Genomic DNA, 27,588 nt, shown 5'->3' on the forward strand with positions numbered 1-27,588 from the left:
AAGATCTGTCTTGGAGGCTCTTCTCTGGATACCATAGGTAAGAGAGATGGTGACTGGAGATATGGCCATTTCAGTAGTGCTGTCCTGACTTTTGATTTTGTCCTTGGTGAAGGTTTATTTAGCACAGGAAAAACTCCTTTCCTGGTTATGATGTTTGCAGTTCTTGCATTATGTCTTATTTTGTTATAGTGTTCTAAACTGATTTTATTGCTTGCAAATTTTAACTGGTTTTGTAAATGAGTTGCTCTGGGAATTCTCTGGATTAAAAAATACATATGTTCAGATAAACTTTAGTTTTTCAGACACTTTTCTAGGGACAATGAAAGGCATACTAGTAATGGATGAGGAATTCATTACTATGCTGCTGGTGTTATAGTTGGTCATAGTGTCAATGTTAGCTGCCAGGGGGAAGTTGAGGAAAATCACTTGCAAAAATGTTTCCTTTTAAAGGCAAGAATGCTTTTTCCATTACAGAATCCACAACATATTGAGTTGTCTTTGTATGTTACTTGGGGTTTTTTCATGCTCAGCTGTGATATTCTTGATACTCTTGAAGGAGCCCTAAACGAGTCTTTGTAGGACAGCAGTATTCCTCCTCTTGAAACTTCTTCAGTGCATTTCAGCTCCTACCAGCTGCATTTAATCTTGCTGCGGTCCGGAGGCAGAAGTAGGAGCTTCTGCTTCTGCTAATTAAATTTTATGTTAACTCCTACACTTCAAAGATGTTATCTTGGAGAACATGAGTAGCTCTCTGCCATATTACAAAACTGTAGCCCAAGGCCTATATATCCCTGGAAACGATGCTATTTATGAAGACATGTATTTGAGTTGAGAACTCTAGGGTAGGGTTGCCATATTTCAGAAAGTAAAAACCAGGGCACCGAAGGTTGTTGAGCTTGCCTGTTACGGTTGTCTTTTGTTAGAATCCCTAACATGTTAGCTCAATTAGTATAGCAAAAGACTGGTACAGTGTTAAAGTAGGCTTTACCTATGATATACAGTTTTAGAACTCTTTGCATTGTGGAATATTAAATAAGCACAGTTTTCTACCTTTCCTTTATGTAAGAATCTTGCTCATGTGGCTACTTCAACCCTTGTTTCTAAATTTACTCTGTAATCAGAATCTTGAATTTCATAAATGTTGGTATGTGGGCATGTCAATGAGCAGGAGTATTGCAGACTAAAGTTTCATATGAAAAAAGGGGTTGAAATTCTGGTGCACATTTGTTTGCATAATTTTCACAAAAGTAAACATAAATTGTAATCCTTCATTGTATTCCCCCCCCCTTCATAGTAAACACTGTCCCCAAATTGCAGCCACTTACCATTTACAGATTCCTTTCTATAAATAAATGAAAATGGTTGGGGCAAAAAAAAAACTACAGTACCAAGTAAACCAACTGAATATTACAAATGGGAGAACTGACCCAGAGAAGTAAGTAGCTACTTTCCTTTTGAAATATACCACACATAGCTTTATTTTGGGGACATTTTACTACCTCAAGAAGTATTTGAATTTGGCTTCGGGTAGAAAAATACCCCCTAAAGTTTTCTTACATTACTTTCTTAGTTTTTGTTTACCATGTTGGGGTAAAAAGAGCAAATTTATTGAAACAAGCAGATTATAGTACTCTGCTCCTGTTGCAAAACACATGTACCTTTTTTTGAGACCCAAGCTACATTGTAGGCACACTTTGTTAGAAAATACTCCACAAAATTTTGTATCTGGGTTTTTTATTGGATGACTTATAAAAATTCATCTCATTTTTCTTTCTTCCAATCCTAAAGAGGCATAGCCAGTGCTTTTTCTCTGGGAGTACGCATACCCTTAAACATTTTGTGAATCTACGTTTGGCCTCATTGAGGGGCAGTATTTCAATATGAGTAGGGAAATGAGAGTACCCTTAAACATTTTTTTAGAAAAAAAGTACTGGGGATAGCTAACAGTCACTAGCCACGGTTAGATAAATAGTAAAATCGACTAAACTTTGTTTTTAGCAGTTAAGGTTGCTATACGTCCAGACTTTCCTGGACATACCCGGAATACTACAGTTGGAAGCAGTGTCCGGGTGGAAATCAGCAACATGTCCAGGAAAATCCAGATGTATGGCAACCCATGTCAGCAGAGTCATTTTTGACGTATTCCTTTAAAAATAGTTCGAAAATATAAAATATTTTTGTGATCTTGCTCAAAAAGCTCAACCCTGCTTTAGCTCTTCAAATTCTCAAATCAGGTATTTCCCTGTTTCATTGATGTCCTTTTTACCTGGGGCTTGGGAGTCCTAATCAGAGTGGTGTCAATTTTCACAATATTTATTATTAAGAATTTCCATTTCAGATGTCTAAAAGAGTCAGTTTTGCATTGGTTGTACATGTCTCATAATGCACCCAGTTCTTCCTGGCAGCTTATGTTGAAGTGGGGTTACAAAGTAGATAGGGGGATACTAGCGAGTTGTGAGTGAAATATATTTAAAAGGACCAAATAGGAGATTGCAGGGTGGAACAAAGAGGATTATATTTTTGGTTTATGTGTTTCTTGTACAGGTGTATATTGGTGAACTTCCTCAAGATTTCCTTCGGATCACCCCAACTCAGCAACAGCAACAGATCCAATTGGATGCTCAAGCAGCTCAACAATTACAGTACGGAGGAGCAATGGGTACTGTTGGGAGACTGAGCATCACTGTAGTGCAGGTATTTTGAAATGTACATGTTAGATGTGGCACATGTTTACATTTTGTAGATTCCTGGGATGTAGTGCTAAATACAGTGTTGTCATAGTTATTATGCACAGACGCTGACAGTAGCTTTAAAAAGAGTATCACTGGTTCCTGGCTAATAAGCAGTTTGCATTGATCTTGCAGGGTACAACTAACTGCATACAGTTTTCACTTGCTATTTATGTTCAGAATTGCATGATTTCAGTGCATATTAGTGTAATCTTCCTATGAAACCACTCATCAGCATCTACTGTGAAGGCAGTATATAGGAACTGAGAGAACATGTGCTGTCCATCAGTAGGTTTTTCATCATCTAACTTCGGACATTTAACATTTTTGTGGTGGTTTTGAAGTGCTTATTTAGAACATGAAAAGTTTTAGTAGCTCTGTGGTGATTTTGGAATAACTGGTTAAATGTAACTGGAAAATATTTAAATGAAAAAACTTCAAAGATTTTGGAGATTCATTATCTAAGGTTATGCTATTTTTGTCTATGTATACCTTGAAAATGAATGCAGACTTTGTTCTCACAGCAAATAAACCCTATGAACACTTAAGTCAGTTGCTAACGGATTACAAAAACCCCTAAACTAAATTTGTACAAATAAATCAATATGAACATCTTTTTATTATGGCTAGCATTTCTACTTGGACAAAGTAGATCTGTAGTGTTGTGGGCAGAGTGTGTTTAAATGGAATCATTGCAGATTTCATTTGAATTGAGGCATTGTAACTCATTGAGCAGAATGCCTTAATTTGAATCTTTATTCAAATCTACTCTGTTTACAAAATTTTACTTCTCAGTGGTTGATATCACCATTAATATGCTGATTGCAACTAAAAAATGTAGACACTTCAGTCTAGGAAGGTGCATGGAAAGCTAATAACAACATTATTAATTTCCTTTGTCTACTTCCTTAGGCAAAATTGGCAAAAAACTATGGCATGACACGCATGGATCCATACTGCAGAATACGACTTGGCTATGCTGTCTATGAAACTCCCACAGCTCACAATGGAGCCAAGAATCCCCGATGGAACAAAGTTATTCAGTGCACTGTTCCACCTGGAGTGGATTCTTTCTATCTGGAAATATTTGACGAGGTAAGAGCGTTTAAAAAAAAACCCTGATTTTAAAGAGGTTGGCTTAGGGGAGGAGGGATGTTTGGGGGGCACAATTAGTATGAAGTTTCAGTTCATACTAATTGAGAACATTCTCTCTGGGCCTCTACAGTCATTTTTGTTTTTTGCCCTTTATCCTAGGTAGTCTGTATTGAGAGCTGAGCCTAAAAAAAATACGGAACCTTTGTCTGCTTCCTTAAGCAAAATTGGCAAAACACTATGAAATCTGTATCGTTGTGCTTATGGAAGGGCTTTTGATCTCTTCAGTGCCTCTGCTAATGGGGAAAGGAGGGCAGGCAATTGCTTCCAATTCCAATTCCCCCATCAGACTACTGTGCCTCCCAAAATTAGCTCCAGATAGCAACTCTAACAGAAATTATTTCCCTTTCACTATAAATGCAGACACTTCATATTATCAGTGCAAAAATATAATGTTTTCTTAAACATAAAAATCAGTTCATGCTTCCATCTGGCAGTTACTTTTTTCTCCCAAACTAGGTAGCTCCTAGTTCTCATGCTGGTAATTCTCCAAGGCAATGTTTCACTTGCTTGAATTAGGTTTACTTACTTTAGAGCATGGGTGAGAAGCCTCTTGCCAAGTTAGGCTTGTCTCGCTTTCCAGTGTAGCCCCACAAGGCTGCTCTCCCTTCGCCACACCACACCCACATGTCACTCACCTGATATCGTTGACTTTGAGAGGGACAGAAAACTGGAGCTGCAAAGAAACAACCAGGAGCCATAGAGTGTTTTCCTGATTACAGTGGTATCTCTGGTTGCGAACAGGATCTGTTCCGGAGCCCCTTTTGCAACCTGAAAGGAACACAACCCATGTCTGTGCACGTGTGGGTTGCGATTCACCGCTTCTGCGCATGCACATGACGCCATTTTGCGTGTCTGTGCATGCATGAGCGGCGAAACCTGGAAGTAACCCTTTTCGGTACTTCCGGGCCGCTGCGGGACACAACCTGAAAACATGCAACCTGAAGCAAACGTAACATGAGGTATGACTGTATTCCTCTGTAGCTCTGCCCATCTGTCAGATGTGGTCTACAGAGGGTTGGCCATAATTTGATCTGACCTCCTTGCTGAGAGTGGTTCCCCACTCTTTCTTTAGAGGCTTTAAGTAGCCTAACTGTGTGCATGATTGTAATGTTTGTAAAACAAAATCTTGAGGTTGCAGCCAGTGGTTGAAAAAGCCCATGGCAATTCACACATCCAATATTTTCCCTTATCCTTCTTCTCCCTGTACCTCCCCAAAAGCCACTCTCAAAAGTTGGCAGAACTACTAAACATTTGTGAACGGTGTTGCACAAAGCTATAGTAGGAGGAGGAAGGGAAGTAGTTCCTTTTTGCTTTGTAATCATTGGATACAACCCTTGGAATTCCACATCATTTTAAAATCTCCTTATTCAGTTCCTGTTTGTCTGTTTAATTTATAATGACAGTAGAAAAGGTTTGGCACTGGTAAGAGTCTTTGGGCCAAATTCAGCTAACTAATCCTGTCAGCGGAAAACCACACAAGGCTTTCTGCTGGTGCAACAGGGCTTTCCCCCTGCCTCCCTGCCCCAAATTGACTTGAGAGAATCCCTAGGACAGCACACTGGTGGAGAGAGGGCAGATCGTTTCATCAAACAAGCAGAAATGCTTGTGCTGATGGACCTAGGCCTATCTGCTCAGCAATAACTTGAATTGACCCCTTTAATTTTATATTAAATCCACTAGGTTTGAAGAAATGTTACTTTCCAGTTCTTGTGTTTATTTTTCTGTCAATCTTAGTGCTCCAAGTTATCCATGAACCATGGTGTTTCTCCTTATGAGTGGATTAAGGAAGGACAATTAGCCTACTTTTGAAGAACAGATGAGAACTTGATTCCATTGAAAGCACAATTATTTTAACTTTAATGTGAAATAGCAAAATTTTAAAACTGATAGTGACACTTATGTTTCTGTCCCTTTAAATTCCTCCCCTCATAATTACCTAAATATGTATCTTTCAGCGAGCATTTTCAATGGATGATCGCATTGCTTGGACACACGTTACTATTCCTGAATCACTGAAACAAGGAAAGGTAGAAGATGAATGGTATAGCCTGAGTGGAAGGCAAGGAGATGACAAAGAAGGAATGATTAATCTGGTCATGTCTTATACGGTAAGTTAATTGACAATAGTTGCTTTAGTGCAGGAGGCAATGAGTTTGCTGACGAAATGGGGCAGAAAGAGGCTTTGTTGGAACCCGAGGCATTGAACTTCTGGAACTTTATATATTGAACTACTCAAAGTCTGTTTGATACATGAAGAGAATAGAGAAGTGAGTAGATAACATGTAAAGGTGTATCAGAATTAACAGAACTGCGTATTGAAAACCAAGATTAACAGAATTGAATTCATAAAACATGGTCCATAGGGTGTCCTGACTTTTCCTAGAGATACCTTTTGAGCAACTCCTTTCACAAAATCTCCAAATTACCTGGAATTTTTTTATCATATTAATTTTTTGAAATCACTTTTGGAAATTTTGTAACTTAAATTTGAAATGTAGAGCAAGTGCATCATGTAACATATCATATTAAAGCCCATGTAGTTCTGAAGAGATTGGTGTTTTTAGTTTTGATGTATCTCAAACCTGGGCTGAGCCTTTAAGGTTTTTGTGTAGTCCAGCAAAACCAAAATAATTGCAATTTTTTGGGAATTTCAAACCCTCATAACATGAAAATGGGATGAGATAAAAAATGAAATTTAAACTTAGTTTTGATCATTCAACAAGTGTACAAAAAATTAAGAAAATTGGATGATATGAGGTAAAAAAGTTGGATCACTTGATATAGAATGACCCATTGTGTCCAACTAAAAATACTGTGTGTGTTATGGATAAACCTTTGGGAATATGAATATATAAGGTAATATTTTTTATGAGAGAGAACAATTATTAATGATGAAGGGCACTGAAGAGAATTTTGCTGATGGTCTTCATGTTTTGTTTCTAAACTGGGGAATGATATTTTTCTATAGCAAAAATTGTAAATGAAGCTTATTCCAGTCTCTCACATTGCGAGAAGTAACAGTGTGCAAAAAGCAGGGTTTTATCCAGAAGTGGTTTGTCTGTACAATTCATTGTGCAAGTACTTGCATAATGTAGCACAATGTCTTCTTTTTGCTTTTGCACACCAATTCACAAAGCAGCAGCACTAGCAGAATTTCTTCTACTTTCACATTTCTGGATCCGGGCCACAGAAATTATTCTGAAGCTCACTATTCTACCTCTGAAGCTCAGTATTGTACTCTGAGTGAAACAGTGCCTAAACTGCCTGCAATTTATCATAAAAGCATAACTTGATTTGAGCAGATGGAACTCTCTATTTATAGGTTATTATAGTTCCTTTGAAATGTCTTTTAATTCAATGGAACTCATTTAATTTTCCTGGGATGTGTTGGCACTTACTGACTTGTGCCAAAAAGTTGCTTCCTAGCCTTTGTATGGCAGGACTTAAGTGGTTTTGTGCATTTTCTTGCTGCTTTGTTTTGTACCTAGAATAATTTTCAAATACTCATTTGTTTTGTTACCTTTTGATATCCAGTCCTTACCAGCTGCCATGATGATGCAACCTCAGCCAGTGGTCCTGATGCCCACAGTGTATCAGCAAGGAGTTGGATATGTGCCTATAGCAGGTATGCTACTCCTTTTTCTTTTTAATTTGAGCTTTGAAAAACAAGTCTCTTGGAAATTGCTAATTTAAAACCAGAGGCAGAGTCAAGCTCTGTTCTTTGAAGTACCCAGCATTTAAAATCAAACATTCAGTATGAAACTATAATTTGGAGACTAATAAGGCACTTGCATGCTCAAGCTGTTTACAGATTTTCACAGAACTGAAGTATTTATACAGCTGTCAGTATGGCTACATTTTGAACAAGCCTTAGCGAGCCTTGGGTTTACAACCCACCCACCCCAGGCAATGACGGAGAAGAGATTAAAAAAACACTTCAAATTCTCTTTTTAAATGAACCACAGTTTAGTGTGTTGCCCGGACCCAATCTGTGGTTAATTTTAGTTATGGTTAGTGGTAACAGGCCAGCTTCATTAACTGGGTTTTGAAGTTGACTTGTTTCCACTAACCATAGCTAAAATTAGCAACAGTTGTTTGGCATCAGAGAACACAGGAATCTACATTTAATCTAAAGTACCATATATACTCGAGTATAAGCTGACCCGAATATAAGCCGAGGCACCTAATTTTACCACAAAAAACTGGAAAAACTTATTGACTTGAGTATAAGCCAGTTCACCACACTACAAACCTGGTGGTGGCGGCAGCAGCGGAGGAAGAACAAGCAGCCCGAAAGGGCTGATTTCGGGCTGCTTGTTCCTCCTCCACCGCTGCCAACAGCAGCAAAGGCAGAGGAGGAGGAAGGAGCAGTCCGAAAGGACCCTCACTTGAGTATAAGCCAAGGGGGGCTTTTTCAGCATAAAAAATGTGCTGAAAAAGTCGGCTTATACTCAGGTATATACGGTTCTTGCTGTAACCACCATTAGCTAGCTGATCAGCGGTTACAGGTAACGCCTCTGAAATCTGTTTAAGGAAAGTTGTTTGGATGCATACTGCATCCTCCAGATGAATAATCTGCAGAGATAAAAATGTTCTATTTGGAGGAAATACTTTGAATTCAATCTGCTTCCTCTAAGCAGAGAAAAAGAGGCCCCTCACTCCCTAGTGCGACCAATCCCAGCAGGGCTCCCTGTTGACTCAGATTAGGTGATCAGCACTGACACGGAGCCCTGCTTGCAGAGGAACAATTGGGAGTTCTTGATTGGTCCTTTGCTGCCATGGCTGTACCTGCCCACACCTAGTGTGGTTTGTGGGGGGTGGCATTGCTGTCCAAGTTGGACCCATCCTGGCCTATGTAGGCCCAGCAGCCAGAGGTTCCCCCCACCTCTGGTCTACCATAGTATCTGAATTGGCCCAGTATGTGGTACACACTATTTTTGGCCAGACTACTTATACAGGTTTATGTAGTGCTTCAAACAGTATCAAGTAAAAGCCAAAATAATCTGTTTTCAGTGCCATAAGTGTTGCTGTGATAGAAGCATGTGTAATTTTTAATGTGAATGTCACAGGCCTCCTGTTGGCTTGTATTCATGAAAAGTTTCACATCCTCCCCCTCTCCTTTGACTGGAACAAGTTTAGAAATGTTTAAAACATTTATTTCCTCTTTATGTGAAATAATGGATGTTTATTTGCATTGCTCCATATCTGCACATGTACATGGTTGGTGATCAACAGTGAAAACAACTCCAGCAGTAAAATGGATTAAACCGGCAGCTTGCCTTCTGGTCTATTGATTTTCCTAGTATTTAAAATTATGTGGAAGTAGTGGGCTGTGTTTAGGGTACAGAAAACTGTGTGAATGCAAGCTCTCCCATCCCTTGTGCACCAGAGTTCTTGCCATGCCATTTAGACTTGTACCTCCATAGTGAGGAGTTTTCTCCTATTGATCTTCAAAAATTATTTCTCCCTGCAAATCTCTCCTTATCTTGCATTCCCTGTGCTACTGTACATAAAAATATTTAGCCTTCTATAAAAACAAATTTTCAACTCAGTATCCATTATGGAGTTGGGATGGCAAGATGTCAGCTTCTTCAAAGGCTGAAGCTTTATGACATGTCTCATCAATATGATGATGTTCGACAAAAATTTGTGACTAAGGATCAGACTGAAGTGCGTATTTCATAATTTTTTACTAAAATGTTTTTGTTGGGCATGATTTGTATATTCAAGCATTTCCCAAACTTCTGATAGTTGAGACTTTATGGTCTCTCTGTCTACCTCCTTTCTGCCCCCTTTCTACTTTTTTTAAGTATCAAGTGAATGCACACAAGATAAATGCATGTGAGTTGCAAGCTTACTGTACACGGTAATAATAGTGATCAATTTAAATCAGTCATGCTATCTTTCTAGCTATGCTAGCATAGCACCTGTACTATGAAAGAATTCCAAATTTGCTGATCACTTTTAGTTTATCAGGGCTATTGTCACAATTGAAGCTTATGTGACAGTACATATGTTAGTCTCTAAGGCAGGCATCCCCAAACTCAGCCCTCCAGCTGTTTTGGGACTACAACTCCCATCATCCCTGACCACTGGTCTTGTTAGCTAGGGATGATGGGAGTTGTAGTCCCAAAACAGCTGGAGAGCCAAGTTTGGATGCCTGCTCTAAGGTGCTAGACAGTCTCTAAGACTGTCAGTTTGATGCTATGCTATGCTATGCTGTAATCTACCTGTGTATTTGCATGGTTATCTTTCTATATATTATGATGGAATAAAACACTTTGAATATTTCATACCATGGCATTCAACTTTTTGTTGGTTCATTTAGCAAAATGCCTTTTAAATTCACTTAACCAGGGAAGGAAATGGCCCATGGGCTATGTTGGGCCCTTGCTCCTTTATCCCACTAAGCAATTTGGGGGCAGGAGCGGGAAGACTGAACAACCCTAGCTGAAGAAGTTAAGTCATCTCTGGCTTCATAACTAATCAAATACATCATATTGCTTTTAACTGGTGGGTATCTTTCATTCATAGTTTCACTTTTCACTTAAAAATATGGGGTGGCACTCAATGCTGGTAATACACAAACTTGGCCCATTGAAATAATTAGCCTTAAATGACTTGTCCATGTATTTCAGTGGAGCTACTCTTGAGTATGACTAACATTGGATATCATCTCTAGTCATTAAAATGATTAGTCCATTGTGGAGCAATTAATTAGGAAAATCTTTTTTATTGATCTCTAGAAGGAAATGCCTTTTTCATTGTACCTGTTCTTAAGTGGAGGCCTTAGCTCCAGCAACTAATATATATTTTGTTTAAAAAGTTTTTAAATACTGAACAATTGGCTTCAAGCCTTTAAATATCTATGGCATATTCTACCCAGTCTTTAGAATCCCTTCAATAATAAATCTTACTTTCAAAAACAAACTGGTCATTTGAATTTGACTGCTGTAAACCCAAATTATTCAATCTGCCAGATGTGATAGAGAATGTCTCCCTCTTACTTCTACTTAGCAACTTGCAGTATTGTAAAAACAAGGGCATAACTTCGTAGTATTGCAAAACTCAGTTACCCTGTATTTTGATGAATTGAAGAGCAGGGTATGTACATTGTCTTGCATATGTGCATGGAGTGTTTCTGCAGTGAATGAATAAATATTACATTGCCAGTAGCATGTATTTTATCATACAAAGCTTCAGTAGTGTGCTTCTTCAAGCCTCCGTTATGAATGAGATCCAGATGTCCTGTTAATAGCGCTGCAATCTTTATTCAGCTTATGCATTGGTGATATTCCTCCTCTGGGTGTCTTGTTACAGCGAATAATATAGTATGTATCAGAATCATGTAGTCCATATTTGAGAAGAATGGTTCATTGCTGTCTAGTTCTTAGTATGATATACAACTTCATTCAGCCTTTGCATGGTCTGTTGCAAGGACTGAGAAGTGTAAAAATTTCGGGCACTTTCACAGAATTTAGCCTTTTAACCTAGGCCATGGGTAGACAGTGTGATACCTTCCATATATAACACCATAGACAACAACACCTATTGGACCCAGCCATTATGACAAGTTGTCACTTAAACCATATTGCAAGATTGGATGGTACTCTGCTTGATTGCTGGGAAGATGTGGTAGATAAAGCTTACAGAGTGGTTGAGGTTTGGCTTAGGTTCTAAAATAAGGAAGAAAGACATACCACGTGGTGAGTGAGAAGTCTTAAATTGATTTGAAAGAGTCTTGATGCTGACTGATCTGTGTGACTGGAGACTTAGAGACTGGACCTAAAGATCAGATTCTGTAGAGAGCCAAAGGCTTTTGCTGATGAGGGACACTTCACTCATAGCTGTGAACTGCAAATGTGTGGATTTGCAGTTGCCATCAATTAACAGGGTGCTTGTGATCTAGGAACAGGATAAGATTCTATCATGCTAAGGAAACAGATACTTAGCAGGGGGGATATAGGCACAAAGGGGTTAGGATTAGTTGTACCTTGGCAGGAAGAGTAAACAGAGATGGACTGAAAAGGGGCTGTGCAAAACAGCCTGTGATGCCATTAAATATTTGTAAAGAAGTGAAGAGATACCCTTTTGTGTGTGTGTGTGTGTGTGTGTGTGTGTGTGTGTATACACCCAAAAAAACCAGTGTGTGTGAGATGGATGAAGTACAGAATGTCATCTATTCAGTCCCATTGACTCATCATTTTCAAAGGTTTCAGCAATTAATTAGATAAAATGCATCTTCTAAAATTCTGTAGTACATATGCAGTAAAAAAGTTGGACACCAGGTGTCATCATGATCTTCCAGCTGTAGACAGCAATACCTAAATTGTAATATGTATTTAGTTATGTTATTTGTAGAAGTTAGGTTTTCCACATTCGCAGGAGAAAGTCTAAGAAGTCTTTATTCTTGGATAGTAGAAATGGTTTTCTTCTAACAATTTTTAAAAACTGGAATTATTTTTTGGATCTCTACCCACCCATCAAAGTAATCAACTTGAATTGTGAAACTTATTCTTCATGCTTGGCATTGTTGGAATCTTACTTCCCCCATTCCTTTTACCACATGAAATATAAGGGTGGCTAGATGAAAAGAAGTGGGCTTATGTGTGGCAGGAACTAGGAAGAAAGGAACGCTGATGATATGGGCAAGAAGAGAAATAGACAATTTGGGACAGTATTGTGTCCATAAAATGGAAATGGTGGACATTACTTAATCATTTCACAGGATGTAATGACATTGGGTAAGTGTAGATCACTAGATGTGTTAGTGAAAATATTCATAGGATTGCATGTTGCTGTTTGAAACAGCAGGCAAAATCCTGGCATCTAAAATCTGTAGTGTGTCCGAATTCAATCTCCTTGGAGGAAATTTCCTAGCATTAAGTAGAATAATGCCTGTTTTCCATGTTTTATTCCTTTCCCACACTTTCACCTGTCCTCAGGGCTTGAATACTTGGCTCTGGGTAAGTCTTCTTAATTCTTTTTGCATCCCATTCAGCAGGAACAAGAATTATGCATGAGATCATGCAAACTGCTTTTTATTTGTATGCAATATGTTGCAATACAAGAAATTGCAGGTGGATGTCACAATACACCAATTTCAGAATTATTTCTTTTATCCTATGTGATTTCAGTGGGAAACAAAAATGTGTTAGAAAAATGGAAGGTAGTTCTTCATATAATAACAAATTTTGTTATTACAAATATTAGGTTTTGTTATTACAAATATTAGGTTTATTTATCTTAAAGTTGGCAGAAGTTTCTCTCCAAACTTTCCATTAGTGTTCTTGATGACATTAATATATATATTAGCATTAAGTTGTGTGTCCTCACTTTTTCCATACTCATTTATCACTCCCATCACCTGACAGACTTACCCCTGGAAATTTGTATGACTTCACTTATTTTTAATAGAAGAAATTGCTTGCATTTGCAATAAGGCTCCAAAGTTTAAAAGTTATTTATCACTTGTCTTGTGAATTTGAAGGAGTCTGAACTTGTGCACTTTTGAGTAGGAAAGGGATGAACCTAGCAGAATTGTTTCTACCTTAGGGAAGAGATAGCTGCTGTCAGAGGACACACAGTACAAATAATCCCTGAAATAAATTAAAGTAGCTTTTCCATGCTTGTGGTCACTCTTTGAAAGGAGGGCTAGTGCCTGAATGTTCGTTTTCCTACTCTGGGCTGGAGAAAGGACTTTGTGAACTAAGAGTTGGTACCTCTAGCATGTCTAGTCCCTTTTGAACATAATAACAAAAGAAAGGAATGTCAAACAGTACCTTGTCTTTCACTAGTCTGTACCATTTTTATATGTTTCAGTACACATTCTATGTTCAGGACTTGCCCTATGCTGTTTTCAAAGATGACTCCTGTTTCGGTTGCAGAAAAGGCTTTTCCTGAGCAGGCGTGGCATTGGCACAGAGTTGTCAAAGTAACCATGAATTTCTTACATTTCTCCTATGCTAAATCTGGGCCTAGTTCAAGTGAGAGCATGGCCAATTTAATGCCCAAAGCTTAACTGTTTCCATTTGCAACCATTTTACCTTGGTTCTGGATTTCTGTGCTGAGGAGGATGGTGGTTGCGCTACAACACCAAACAATCTTAAAATTAAAAGTTGTAAAGCTGTGGAAGGGCAAAAATCATATCCCATTGGGTTCTCCAGTAAACCATCTTGCCATTAATTTGCTTGCCTATTAGATTTTAAATCATCTGCTTTCATCTTTGCTTTTGACCAATTGCTCCACAGATAAGCTCAGTTTTGAAGTGTTATCAACCTGGCTTTTCCAAGCCGCCTAAAGACAGATTACATTCACAAAACTGCCACTGGGTACTTAATGCCCATTTGACTGTGATCTGGAACGTACACGCTTGGTCAATATGCATCAGTGACAGATTAGTTTTTTATCAACTTGGGGGCAGGGACGAAACCTGCTAATTTGCTTCTTTAGAAACAACTACTTTAAAGTCAATTTCATCAGGGCTACCCAACACTGACTGTAATACAGTATGGGACTTGTCAATTGCCTCTGAGGAGATCCTAAGCTCCAGTACTATCTGGCTTATTGCAGCAGTGATTTGGAAGTCCTATTTGTCATGTTGCCGTAAAAATGGGGGGGAAAGGAGTGAAAGCTACTTAGGCTGCATTCCCCCTTTCTCCTTTGTAAAATGTTGCTTGTGGCCCATAGTGCAACACAGTATGACTTGAAATCAGAAGGAGTATTGTGACATCCTCACTGTTAACTGCAGTATAAAAATGTCCAGTCAAGTGTCTCTTTTCTCGTTTAGTAAAATGTTCAATGTCCAGAATTTGGGAGCAGGCACAGGGTGGAGTTGGGGGATATAACGCAACTGTTAGCATTTTTATCTGTCCTGGGAATTATCTCTGACCTCCATCATAGGTATTGACAGAAGAAAGTCTCTAAAAGATAAAGAAAGTATGGAGCAGCATTTTAAGTAAGATACAGAGATGCTCATGAAAGTTAGATTCCACCCCTCCTGTTTGTGGCATTTGAATGTGTTCCACTGATAAACGTTGATAGCTTTGACTTTTCCTCAGGAAATTTTGAGGGGGTTAGGGTACTGGGATATGAAGGCACTTGACTGTACTAGAATTTTGTTTTCAATTCTGCAGTATTTTCTTTCCACTTGAATACATTTATTTTCAAGACAGTTTTCATTGCTTGTTTGTAAATAGCCAGTGTGCATTATCAAACACATTGCCATTTTTGCATTTATGTTTTATTAAATGCCAGTGCTTATGCCTGAATGCTTCTTGCTGCAGCCATGCTGGTGCATTGAGACCAAACCTGTTTCATAACATTTGAAATACATCCTTTGTAAGTAGGAAATAACATCCCATGAACAACTCTGTGTACATTGAAATACATATTATTCAGTACTAGTGTTGATCAGTTTTAATTCAGGTAGGTTATTTCATAAATAATTGAAGTGTCTGTCTTGTGATAAGAAAATAATTTTAATGTTACTTTTACTTTAATTGGCAACATTGATTGTCAGATTATTAGGAGCTTTGTTTCTTGCACAGAATGAAAATCACAACAAATTCAGGTATACTACTATTATTAGCCTAATCAAATGTCTTAAATAATAGAAGAAAGCTTTTAGACTCACACAAGTGTACTCTTAAGAACTGAGTTGTGCCAGACAAGAGTATACAATCTAGAGCTGGGTTGGGAAACTGGAGCCAGCTGACAGCCAAAGCTCCTTATTTCCCCTACCCATCATGGGCAAAGTATGAGAGGCGAGCTTACCCACTTGTCAATCTCTTAATGTCAGGTGATACATTTTTGCATAATGCTGTTGACGCACCCCTTTGAGGAACTGCTGATTGTTGGTACTTGCATAACTGTCCACAGAAGTGGGGAGGATCAATGGGTCATTGTGCCTTGCATAATGATGTATACAGAAGCTCTGGCGATCCCCTAATGGTTAGCACTTGCAAAAAACCATTTTTGCCTAACTGTGTCTACCTGACCCACACTTGATGTCATATATGTGGCCTCGGCCTGCCAGCCACGGATTCCTCACTGCTGATCTACAGGCTCGTGCAACTTTGGATGAGGTGACATAATAATCTGAAGAATTCATCATGGACTTTTGGCAGTCTGGATTGCAGCTAATTTGAATATTATATTATACATTTTCTGCAACTTCAACAGCTTCTCCCAAATAGTTTTCGTAATGACCTCTTCTCACAGTCCTGATAGTTATATTGCATTTTGTCAACGATGGAGTTATCACCTAGTCTATATAGTGACTAAAAACAAATCAGTTAATTTATACATTTGATTTCCAATCAAAAACATTTGTTCTGATTTTTGCTTTTACTGGCTGTAACATCAAGATGGTAGGAACACCTCTTGCTAACAATATCAGCTAGTGGAATCATTAACATCTTGTGTCTTCAATATCATTATTACCTCTCCAATAGTGCAAATTGTGGCTGATACTGATGCATTTATCTGTGGTTCAAGCTTACCTTTTTATAGCAAAATCCTGTTCACTATCTAAACCTAAAGTTAGGGGCAGGAATTGTATTAATAGGATCCAGCATGAAATATTTAGGAGGCAGTATTTTCTGTTCAGGAGTGCCTGGCGTGCTGTGGTCCATGGGGTCACGAAGAGTCAGACACGACTAAACGACTAAACAACAACAATTTTCTGTTTAAGCACAAGGACTGCATGGGACTAACCAGGTTTTCAGATTTTTGGCATTAGCAGCCAGTTTTTAGGTGCTTGGCAACTTCCAGTCTTGTAAATAGCTAATTTTCCAAAATAGCAAATGGGCTCTTTAATTAAAATAGTTCATTCTTGTGTGTGTTTGTCTGTGATTTTACATCTAGAACATAATACCATTACTAAACAGGAAGGTTTTACCCACTAAACACTTTGAACTTGTGGAAAGTTAGGCCTAAGGGTCGTATTAACCTAGGGATGGGGAATGTTTGGTCCTCCTGATGCTGTTGAACTGTAATTTCCATCATCTCTGGTCATTGATGCTGCTGACTGGGACTTGAACAGCATCTGAAATGCCACTGGTTCCCTATCTCTGTCTTAACTGTGCTTTAACTCCATGAGTTTGATGGTATTTGAAAGCTATTTCATAATTTTTTATTAAAAAAAATTAATTTTTTTAAAAAAACACAGTGGACACGGAGCAATGGATCCAAATTACAAGAAAGAAGATTCCACCTAAACATTAGGAAGAACTTCCTGACAGTAAGAGCTGTTCGACAGTGGAATTTGCTGCCAAGGAGTGTGGTGGAGTCTCTTTCTTTGGAGGTCTTTAAGCAGAGGCTTGACAACCATATGTCAGGAGTGCTCTGATGGTGTTTCCTGCTTGGCAGGGAGTTGGACTCGATGGCCCTTGTGGTCTCTTCCAACTCTATGATTCTATGATTCTACTTGCCAGTCTTCCTCAACTGTCTCTCTCTATTTTCCAGGAATGCCTACCGTTTGTAACCCAGGCATGGTACCTGTGGCTGTTCCACCTCCCGCTGTCAACCCTCAGCATGTATGTAATGAAGAGGATTTAAAATCTATCCAGGACATGTTCCCCAACATGGACAGAGAAGTAATCCGTTCAGTGCTAGAAGCCCAGAGAGGGAACAAGGATGCTGCTATCAATTCCTTGCTTCAAATTGCAGAGGAATCTTAGACCATCTGCTCACTTTCCATCTTCATTGTTACCCTTACTTTTGATTTGCCAAGCCCAGGGATTTAGGTAGAGGAAGAATTTCCTGAGAAAGCATCCTGTCTGAGAGATTGTGTTCCCATTTTGTTGGTGGTGGTTGTTGGACATTTGCACATTTTGTTTTTACATATGTTCTATAGAAATCTCAGCCATTTTTATTAATATATCAGTTCTGTCATGTATGGCTGCATTGGTTTGAGAGGTGGAGTTGGAGCATCTATGCTGCTTTTTTTCCTTTCCCCATTTGGGAAAACAAACACACACAAGCTTATTCACCTAGTTTTGACACTATGCATTCTGTTGTCATAAGAGATAGAGTATAGGTTGAGTGATCACAGCAGACTACTGTTCAACAGGGGTTTTTCTTAAAAGTTCCCTCCTTCTGTCAAAATAATATTTGTCTGAAAAGTGATTACACAGTGCCCTTCAGCAGGTTCAGCAATTTATAACAATTCTTAGTATAGACAAACTGGCTTTCCTGTAACTTTTGTGATCTTTCTAATGAGAGATTCCATTGCTCAACCTATTAATCGGGCACCAATGCAATATATTTGTTGAGTTTTGTTTGTTTAGAGATAGCTACTCTTGTCGGATGTGCTGCTGTGCATCTGAAATCTGAAGTTAATTGTTTCTTGGGCCACAGTAGCAAAGACTGGAGGAACAGGGTTATTTCCTAATATGCTATTGTGTTTACTTGCACTGTCCTTGCTTCTACATTTGTGAGACATTCAAAAAGATAAAGATGAGAAGATTTTATACTTGGGAAAATTTGGCATCACATTTTAATAAATGTCCTTATGATCAGTTACCATAAAATAATAATAATGCTTTAAAAGAAATTTTCATTTTTCATCCATAATCATTTGTTATGGATGAAATATTCTATTTTTCCATTTTGGAAAAAAAATCAAGGCATAATACCAGTACGATATACACAGTCATTACTCATTGAGTACCAGTTGGCCTTAATTCCATCAAAACTGAGGCATGTGAAAAAATCCATTGTCACAAATGAGGCAAACCAAATTTAAAATACAGTCCCAGTATGTTGGAAGAGGGGAATTGTACATATTCATTGTGTATTGTTAGACCTGCAGAACTTTAGAAGAGGACAATTTTTTTCTGTTTAATCAGTTCCTTTCTTGTTTGGCAAAAAAGCAAAGTAATGCACTTTAATATGCACATTTTTTCTAAATGTGCTGTTTGGCTTATTGATGGGTTTAAAACATTTTAATTACTTTCTGTAATTGCCAGCCATACTTTGTACTTTCTCAAGTGTTTGAACACAGTTCAGACTCTCACATTGGTTGTGACTTTTATCACTTTGGAAAAAAAGTGTGCATGTTTTTGCCCCCCCCCCCCGCCCAAATTCTTGCTCCGCTCCTGCAAGCATTCAAAAAATTGTCCATTAGAATACTTCATCATATCATCATAAGTACTCCTGGCACAGTCAGCTTATAGTTCAAATATTTATTTTTTTAATGATTAAAATATAGGGGAGGAAATGATTTTTAAATACAGTACCAAAAATTTGTGTGTTTTCTTTCTGTTTGTTGCTTAAAACGTATGTATCCTTCCATCTAGCTAGCAGACTTGCATCTGTGAGCATTTATTCCCTCCTCCGCCTTCCTATCCTTCTGTTGCTTTTTAAATACATGAATATAATCTGCTGCAATGTGTGTATTTTACAACATCCTCTAGATCAGTCTTTAACAACTTGATGCCCTCCAGCTGCTTTGTATAACTCCCAGCCAGCATGGCTTTGGGCAGTTGTAGTCCAAAACATCTGAAGGGCACCAGACTGGCAAGGGCTGCTCTAGACCGAAGAAGCTTGTGTGTCCATCAGAAAATTAGCTTGGATACTTTCTTCATATTTTACAATACTTTCAGATCAAACTTTTATCTAATGGCATACATTGTCAGTAGCATCATAGTACAGGTAAGTCTTGTGGTATTTGTGAACTAATATATTTTGAGAACTCAGACGTACTCAGCGGAAAGCCTGGAATAACAATTTGATGTTTGGGAAAATCTGCTGTAGCATTATACCCATTGAATAAAATGGACTGTGTAGTTCTAAAAAACAACATCCAAGTACTTAAATAGAATTATTATTAAGATTATTCTGGAGATAGTTTTAAAGGGTTTCTTTTAATTTAGGGAAGATCCTGAATTGTAAACGCAGTGAAAACAGTTGAGAATGCACTTTCACAATAAAGACATAAATAGGAATGGGAGTGTTATGACTAAATTCAGTTTCTGGAAGGTACAAGGATATGAGACCTTTGAAAAGTCTGGGAAGCTTTATTAGTGGTTGTTAAGCTGCATTTTTAAACAAAAGTGCAGAGAGAGCCATCAAAGAACATGGGTAGTAAATATGATAGATTGCTATTAACATGTTCCTCTATCATGAAGAAAACAATGACAACACACAGTCCTGTATTAAATTAATGTCCTGCATTCAATGACTACTACGTATCATTAAAGTTGAAAGGGGTAATTGCAAGCATGGCTACAGTTATATGCATATCTTTTCTTGATAACTACCGGGATTTCCCCCGATCCTTCAAACATGTGTTTGGAAGTAATCCCTGTGGATTTTAATGAAATTTGCCTTCAGATCAATGGGAATAAGATTGGGGTGCAAGTTGCTGATGTGTGAACTGAAATGCACTAGTCACCTGTTAAGTAAAAGAAATGCTGTGCAACGCACAATTCTCAGTACAATTTCTCATATGCTCCGTTTAAATGAACAGCATGTTCAGCTTTGTGCATCTGGCACAGCATTCCTCCACAGCCGGAAGAACTCTGCTGAAGACTGAACTGGTATTCGCACTAGCTTCAAACCTGCCAAGGACCTGTGAGTGGGTTAAATACAGGAATATTTTTGTCTAGCTAGATGCTTGCCACCTTCTTCTCTACTGCTGTGTGAGTGTGTGCTGATGGTTCCAAGTGTTTCCCTTTGCAGATATTATTGCTTGTGTTGACTGACCTGTAATACTGTATAGAGGATGTTTTGCTGTAATAATTCTGAAGACATTGTTTTTTACTGTATTGAGGTTCAGATGTTTGTCTCTTGCATTGTAAAATATTTTATCCCATTCTATCTAATTTAATAAATGTGTACCAAACCATGGGAAAGTGTTTGTTTTTAATAGGCGACATTATGTTCCAGAGGCAAGGAATTATATTAAATGAAATGTAGACAATTTTTAAATCCAGCTATTACTCACTGAAGCTAATAGGACTAACCTAAGTCTGTTGCTACATTGAGTAAAACAGAATCCCAAATATTGTGGGCCACAGAGGCTTTCCTGGTATTTGTTTATACTTAGTGGAATATCCATACTGCAAGAATAGTTAGTTTGAAGGAGAGTGAATCATTTAAGAATCTGTGTGGTGAAGTGGCTGGTGGGTGTTGCAGATGAACCCAGGAGATAGAGGTTTGAGCCCATTCTTCCTTTCAGTCACACTGTTCTTCACTTACAGATAGGTAGCCGTGTTGGTCTGCCATAGTCAAAATAAGCTTTCTGTGTATCTGAAGAAGTGTGCATGCACACGAAAGCTTATACCAAGAACTAACTTAGTTGGTCTTTAAGGTGCTACAGGAAGGAATTTTTTTATTTTGACTGTTCTTCACTGTTCTTGTGAAGTCATATTTTCTCCCTCAGTTCCTTGGTTAATACAACAGGAATAAGAGGGATTTGCCACACAGGGTAGTTTTGTGGGGCAAATAAAATGAAGTTAAATTGCAGCACTCAGGAAAGGGGTATTTTATAAAATTAAACTTTTATTACTACTGTCTAGTAGTGATTATGCAATTTAATATAATTTTTAGGCTGCATGTGCCTGTGTTACAACCCTTAACACTTTATACATTACCTCTCTGCTGATGATGAGCTGGAGTGTCTTACAGCACTGTTTGTATATCATTGTTTGTGATACTCCACTCAAATGATCTCGTTTGGGGAATAGTGTGTCCTAAGTGCAATTGTGTGCAAATGTGGAAAAGTGGATGAAATAGACAGATTTATGACTGCAGTGCTAAGCATGCATAATTGGGAAGATAATGCATTGAAATTAATTGTACATATCTGAAAAGGGATGATTAGTACTGGACTACATGATGAATTTACTCCATAAAAGGTTGCCTATCCAGATATTGCTGAAACATTGGTTTTATTTTTTCAGTTATAGTCTATATGTTGGTAGGATATCCGATGAAATCAGAGTTGTTTTAAATTAACACCTCCAGGCATTTTCAGTAGTACATTAATTTAAATACCTGTTTCCCGGAAAAGCAATTTTAACAATGGCTTTTAATATATATATAATAAAATCAAAGAGCAAATTGCATGAGTAACATCTGTCACATCTCAATTTTTGAACAGTTCGCACAATCGGGCATGTCTTTATTGCAAGATTGTATACTCAGGTACCAAACCACATGGTGAAACTAGTGTGAGCAGTTATATGGAGACATCCTCAGTCATCTGACATGCACTTTGTTTTGCTCCTGAGCTTTGAGAAGCAAACAACACCTCAAGTTGTCCTTGTGCACTTACTGCTTCAGGCAAGCCTTTGGTGGTAATTACATTAGTAATTCAGTTTAATTGAGTTGTGTAGATGGCTCTTAGCAGAGCTTCATGATGGTAAAATATTTGAAACTACCTATGCCACATTATAATCTAAGAGCCCTATAGAGCTTCCTTGGTAGTGATTACAAGCTCGCTACATGGGAAGAAAATTATATCTCCCCTCCCTCATGTGCTAGTCTCCCAAAGCATATTGTTTTGCTCTAATCAAGCCTGAAGTGTTTCCAGTAAATGATACAATATCCTGTCAAGATTAATAGCGGCGCAATGCAAATGATGCTTAAATGGCTTTCTGGTATTCTCTGGGCCAGAAGAGTTTGCCATCTTTTGAAGCAAAATAATATGGTGAGGAGGAAGAGGAAAGGAGCTACTTTCTGAAGGGAGTCCATTATACTTTTTTTTTTTTTTACTTTTAGGTAATCAATAGTGGCTTGTTTTTCCTTCAATAACAAGTCCCAAAAATGAGAAGGGGGAAAATTGAATGGACAGAATTCAGCACAGAATCTGGAAATAACAGAAGAGGTTCTGTTATGGATCAGCAATTGTTTTAAGTAGCAGTATTCAAAGTTTTGGAAATAAATTGATCTCTAACTATAAGGATGTGGAAAGTAGAGCTCCCCAAGGATTAGTATTGGGATCTTTGCTTTGGTAATAGGCTTATAAACAATATAGAGTTAGTAGGGGTGAGCAGTGTGGAGAGGAGAGGAGAGGTAGGGACGCAGGTGGCACTGTGGGTAAAACCTCAGTGCCTAGGACCTGCTGATCGTAAGGTCGGCGGTTCGAATCCCCACAGCGGGGTGAGCTCCCGTCGTTCGGTCCCAGCTCCTGCCCACCTAGCAGTTCAAAAGCACCCCTAAGTGCAAGTAGATAAATAGGTACCGCTTTATAGCGGGAAGGTAAACGGCGTTTCCGTGTGCGGCGCTGGTGCTGGCTCGCCAGCTGCTGCTTCGTCACACTGGCCACATGACCCGGAAGTGTCTCCGGACGGCGCCGGCTCCCGGCCTCTTGAGCGAGATGAGCACGCAACCCTAGAGTCGGACACGACTGGCCCGTACGGGCAGGGGTAGCTTTACCTTTACCTTTAGGGGTGAGCAGTGTGGTGACTAACTTCTCAAGGGCATTTGTATGGGCTCTGTGGAAAACAGGATTCTGGACTGGAAAGGCCTTTGGTGTAATCCAGCAGGACTCTTCCTAAACTCCCCCCCCCCCCAGTCATCTACTACATTCCAAAATGGTAATGTTTTCCTTCATGTTACCCGATATTCCTCTGCTGTAAATTGAATTGAAACAATTTCTACACAGGAAAAATAATAATAGCCTTGGGTGCCATAGGTTGAAACTAAAAGGAAAAAAGTTCTCAGTGAATATTCTTGATGAGGTGAGTGAATGTTTTGGGTAACTGAAGTGATAAATCTGATTATGCCTTGAAGCATAATTACTGTACTAACTTGGAAGTCTTTTGCAGAGCCATAGCTAGGTGATTTTGCGCCCTGGCAGAACCCTTCAGATTGCGCCCCTTAGCCATGGACAAGTTAGCTCTTTCGCCTCTCCTCCACACACCCCTCCACCCATTCAAGTCACCCTCTATTTAAAACCATTTCTTAAGAGGCAATAATCAATATTTATATTTATGGACATATTTTTACGCCCCCCAAACACCTTCACCCCTGGCAGGGGCCCACCTCGCCACGCCCTAGCTATGGCCCTGGTCTTTGACATCTTAATGACTCTTGCAGCTTCTTTTTAAAAAATAAAAAATAAGCCAGTTGGATTAAGTATTAAGTTCTGTGTTAATGTTTTTCTAATTCTTTGATGAAAATAATTTCAAAATGCAGAAAATGAACTCAAAAAGGTTCCCATTATCTCTCATGGGTGTGTTTTACTTCAAAAGAAGCAGGAGATTGTTTTATGTGGCACTTAAAGAGTTTGAGCAGTGTTGCTCAGCATGGAGGCAAAAGAGCCGTGTTCCTTGTTGTTGACCCCAGGGCATTGCCTCCTGTAATGTAATCTAGATGTCATTTTTGAGGCCTGCATGTTTCATTATAAGCTAGGCAAGGAAACATGAATCCTCATGTTTTCCTTATATTAAATGAGCATCATAACCAATTAGCTCAGTCAAAGGCACCAGAATTGTGCTTTCAGATTGAAGGCTTGCTGCTGTCAACACCACTCACTGAATATAATCGTTACACCAGCTGAGAAAATCGGGAGAACTTAATTAATATAGCATTGCAGCACAGTTGGCTGTAAGCGAACAACATGGCCACAAGGGCTCCAGTGTGTCTGAATCTCCATAAAAACACCCTTCGATTCAGAGATACAGGATGTAGAACATAGCAACTTTTGTTGCTTTGAGGCTTTCAGGAAGAATGCTGATTTTGTACCATTGGTTAAAAGAGAAAGTGGATCAGAATATCTTTACTGTGAATATGAAATAATACTCGATTTGGGCTTTCTCTGCTTTTGGAAGGCTTTCCATTGTTCTTTAAAAAGTGCATGAGATGCTGCACATTAATATGCAACTCTCGAGTCTCCATCAGTCTTTACTCCTATCGTATAATTCTGGCCATTCCCTATCCAGGAAACTGAACAAAGCATATGGCCAATGCATCAAGCACAATCTAACCCCATTGAGGCTGTAGCCCTATGTACACCTGTCATTAGGAAGCAAATTAAATTCAGTTTAGTTGGAATTATTCCCGAGTAAAAATTCTTAGAATTGTATTTTAAGTCCACAATTCTCTGTCCTCTTAAGACTGTTAAAAACTATAGAATGGAGTTTCCATCTTGTCTTCTTCTAACCTAAAGCATTTCACTCACTCTAGAAGTTTGCACACCACTGAGATTTTTTTCTGTTCACTAATGAAGTGGATATTGCTTTTAAATTCTCTGTGAACATGTAGTCAGTGCTAGGTGGATGGTTGCTGCAGTATGGAACAGAGTATAAAAAACATTTTCTTGTGAGTCCCATACCTTCAAGTTTTGAATGTATTTGATACTCTCCCATGGATCAGAAAAAAACCCTGAAACATTACTGAATCCAGAAGGCAGGACTGGACAAAGACATTTTGCCACCTGAGGCAAAACAGAAAATGCTGCTGCTGCTTCCCCAGCACTTTTTTTGCTGTTGCTGTGCACGGTTCTGCCTCTTCCAGGCCTTCCTTCTGCCAGTGCTAGCTTCCTCCTCCTTGTCACTTGATGGCCGCAGTGGCTGTGAAAAGGCATTTCCCTCTTTAGCTTTTCAGCAGCCACAAGGGAGGCGAGTTGCACTCCCTCCCTCACACCACTGCCGCCTGAAGCAACTGGAGGTGGACCAGGGAAACCCCGATGTGCAGAAGGTGAGGTTAAACATAGGAGATAGGAGAGCAGCAGGCGACAGTGGCTGCACTCTTCACAGGTGGTGCAAGAAGTGCAGGGAAAATGAATGGCAAGGTTTTGCGGAATATCTCCTCTCTCACTGAGTTTCAGTGAAAGGGGTGGGGGGTGCCTCAGGCAGCAAAACATTCTGCCTTTAACAGCAGGGGAACAGCAAACTGAATCTGTTAATCTTCACACTGGATTGCAGCCTTTAAGAGAGGACAGTGTAGAGAGCTAGAGAGGACAGTGCTTCCCTGCTCTACAGCAGGGGTCAGCAACCTAAGGCCCATGGGCCACAAGCAGCCCATGGGGGTCATTTAACCGGCCCACGAGCCACCCCTGAACTGAGGCGCCTGCTTGGCAAGTCCCCGCACACTGCACTAAACCAGCACAGCGCAGTGCAGGGACTCACTTCCATGAAAATCGCGTCTGTGCAGACGCTGGAAAATGCAGGTGCACGCACTCACGATCCAGCCCACGGAGGGATCTCCGCTGGAGTAAACCGGCCCAGGCGAGGTAAACCTTGCTGACCCCTGCTCTACAGAGTGTCTTTCCCTATGTTGCAGGGCTCAGCAATACTTTATAGTTGTTAAAAATAGGTTTCACCAAAGGCTTTTACATTTGAACTGAAGAGCATTAAGTAGAATGAATCAGCCGAATCACATCCCACCATTAAAATGAGAAATGCAGGGTAGGGAGATTGTAGGTTCTATGGCTTATGTTTAGAAAACAGCTCAAGATATTGGTTTGAAGCTTGGTAGCATAGGAGAGGAAGGTTTGAGGATGTTCTGTACTGAATTTGGTGTATATACTGAATTTACTGAAATGATAAATTTCTTACTTTGAATGAAATAGGATTGAACTGATGGTATAAAAATCCCAATCATTAATCATTTATTATTTCAGTTTTATAACCTGCCCTTCTTCCGCAAAGGGGGCCCAGGATGGCTCGAGAGAAAAATGGCATAAAAACAATTGTAAAACAACACTGCAATGTAATGATAAAGAAGATTTAGCTATTGCTTTGCACTTTGGAACAGAGTAGAAGAAACATCCATACAAAGCCCAAAAGCATCCTGAGAGACTACAGCTAGGCCCCATCCTTTTTGGTGTCCCAAACAACAGAATCATAGCCCTGTGTGGTGTGACTTAAGGGATGTCAATGCCCAGTGAATGAAATCGGCAGATGTCAAAGTTGAAACATGCTTAAATTTTTTATTAATCTTAAGAAAAAAGAGTAAAAAGGAAAGCAGCTTTATCTTTGTCAAAAGCACATGCCTGCTGACACTATACAAAACACTCCTTCTGTAGCAAAGGTTGCTCAGTAATTTAAAAGATAGTTGCCAAAAATAAACAGCATTGCACAGAAAATTTGAAGCAGAAGTTTAGTTTTCTACAGTACAATGTTATACATTTCTATCATCATTTTATTATACTTATAGGGATCCTTGGAAGCTTTTCTAAATGCACTTGTTTTTGTAAATAGCTAGCCAAAATGACCAAAAATGATCATGCAGGAAATAGAACATTAATTTGGTTAGGCAGCTGACCAAGAAAAAAGGTACTATTGACCTTTTCAGGGACATAGTGAGAGACATGAAGTAGCATTTAGATGGTGACTGGTTTTAGCTGCTTTGGAACATGTTGGGTTCTTTTTCCTATGACGAATGCAAATTCACTACTTTTTCCTCTTCCTGTAGCTAAATTTTGGATTGTGGAATGCACGCAGTCATGCACTGACACTCGTCCACGTAGATGTAGTCATAGTCAATGATTTTGCCATCCTGGCATGTCAAGGTCACCTTTCTCCTATGACTCTTGAGCTCCTGGCAGCAGGTACACTCACGTTGCATTGCATTTGCCTCACTGGAATACCTGTCCAAGTGAAATAGATTAGATTAGAAGTTTTCCTGAAAATGTGACTGTGCCACATTTAGCAGTCTAGGCTCACTGTTAGATCTCATTATTCCCAGCTTAGATTTACCAAATCCCAGTGTTTGGCTTTAAGAGCAGGAGGTTTTTGCCTATCAAAAC

General features: G+C 39.1%; 2 protein-coding genes across 6 annotated transcripts in view; one reads left to right on the top strand and one right to left on the bottom strand.

Moving 5' to 3' along the window:
• Nucleotides 1–20,736, top strand: part of TOLLIP (toll interacting protein) — a 33,392-nt gene extending 12,656 nt beyond the window's left edge. For 3 of the 5 annotated variants that reach the window (XM_083511800.1, XM_083511797.1, XM_083511799.1), the window contains exons 2-7: nt 2,545–2,694; nt 3,642–3,824; nt 5,840–5,992; nt 7,419–7,509; nt 12,830–12,850; nt 17,352–20,736. In XM_083511800.1, the coding sequence (XP_083367926.1) occupies nt 2,656–2,694; nt 3,642–3,824; nt 5,840–5,992; nt 7,419–7,509; nt 12,830–12,850; nt 17,352–17,566 (702 nt within the window). In that variant the 5' untranslated portion in view covers nt 2,545–2,655 and the 3' untranslated portion in view covers nt 17,567–20,736. The remainder of the gene's footprint in view (nt 1–2,544; nt 2,695–3,641; nt 3,825–5,839; nt 5,993–7,418; nt 7,510–12,829; nt 12,851–17,351) is intronic. The other 2 variants (XM_083511798.1, XM_083511801.1) reach the window with 1 other exon arrangement.
• Nucleotides 20,737–26,749: 6,013 nt separating this feature from the next.
• The window catches only part of LOC310686153 (mucin-5B-like), a 62,124-nt gene continuing 61,285 nt past the window's right edge, over nt 26,750–27,588 (bottom strand). Inside the window, exon 50 of the mRNA XM_083459376.1 lies at nt 26,750–27,429. Coding sequence (XP_083315502.1) covers nt 27,255–27,429 — 175 coding nt within the window. The 3' untranslated portion in view covers nt 26,750–27,254. The remainder of the gene's footprint in view (nt 27,430–27,588) is intronic.

This window comes from Podarcis liolepis (genome assembly GCF_965112155.1).
Source record: "Podarcis liolepis genome assembly, chromosome: 1".
NCBI classification, from domain to species: domain Eukaryota; kingdom Metazoa; phylum Chordata; class Lepidosauria; order Squamata; family Lacertidae; genus Podarcis; species Podarcis liolepis.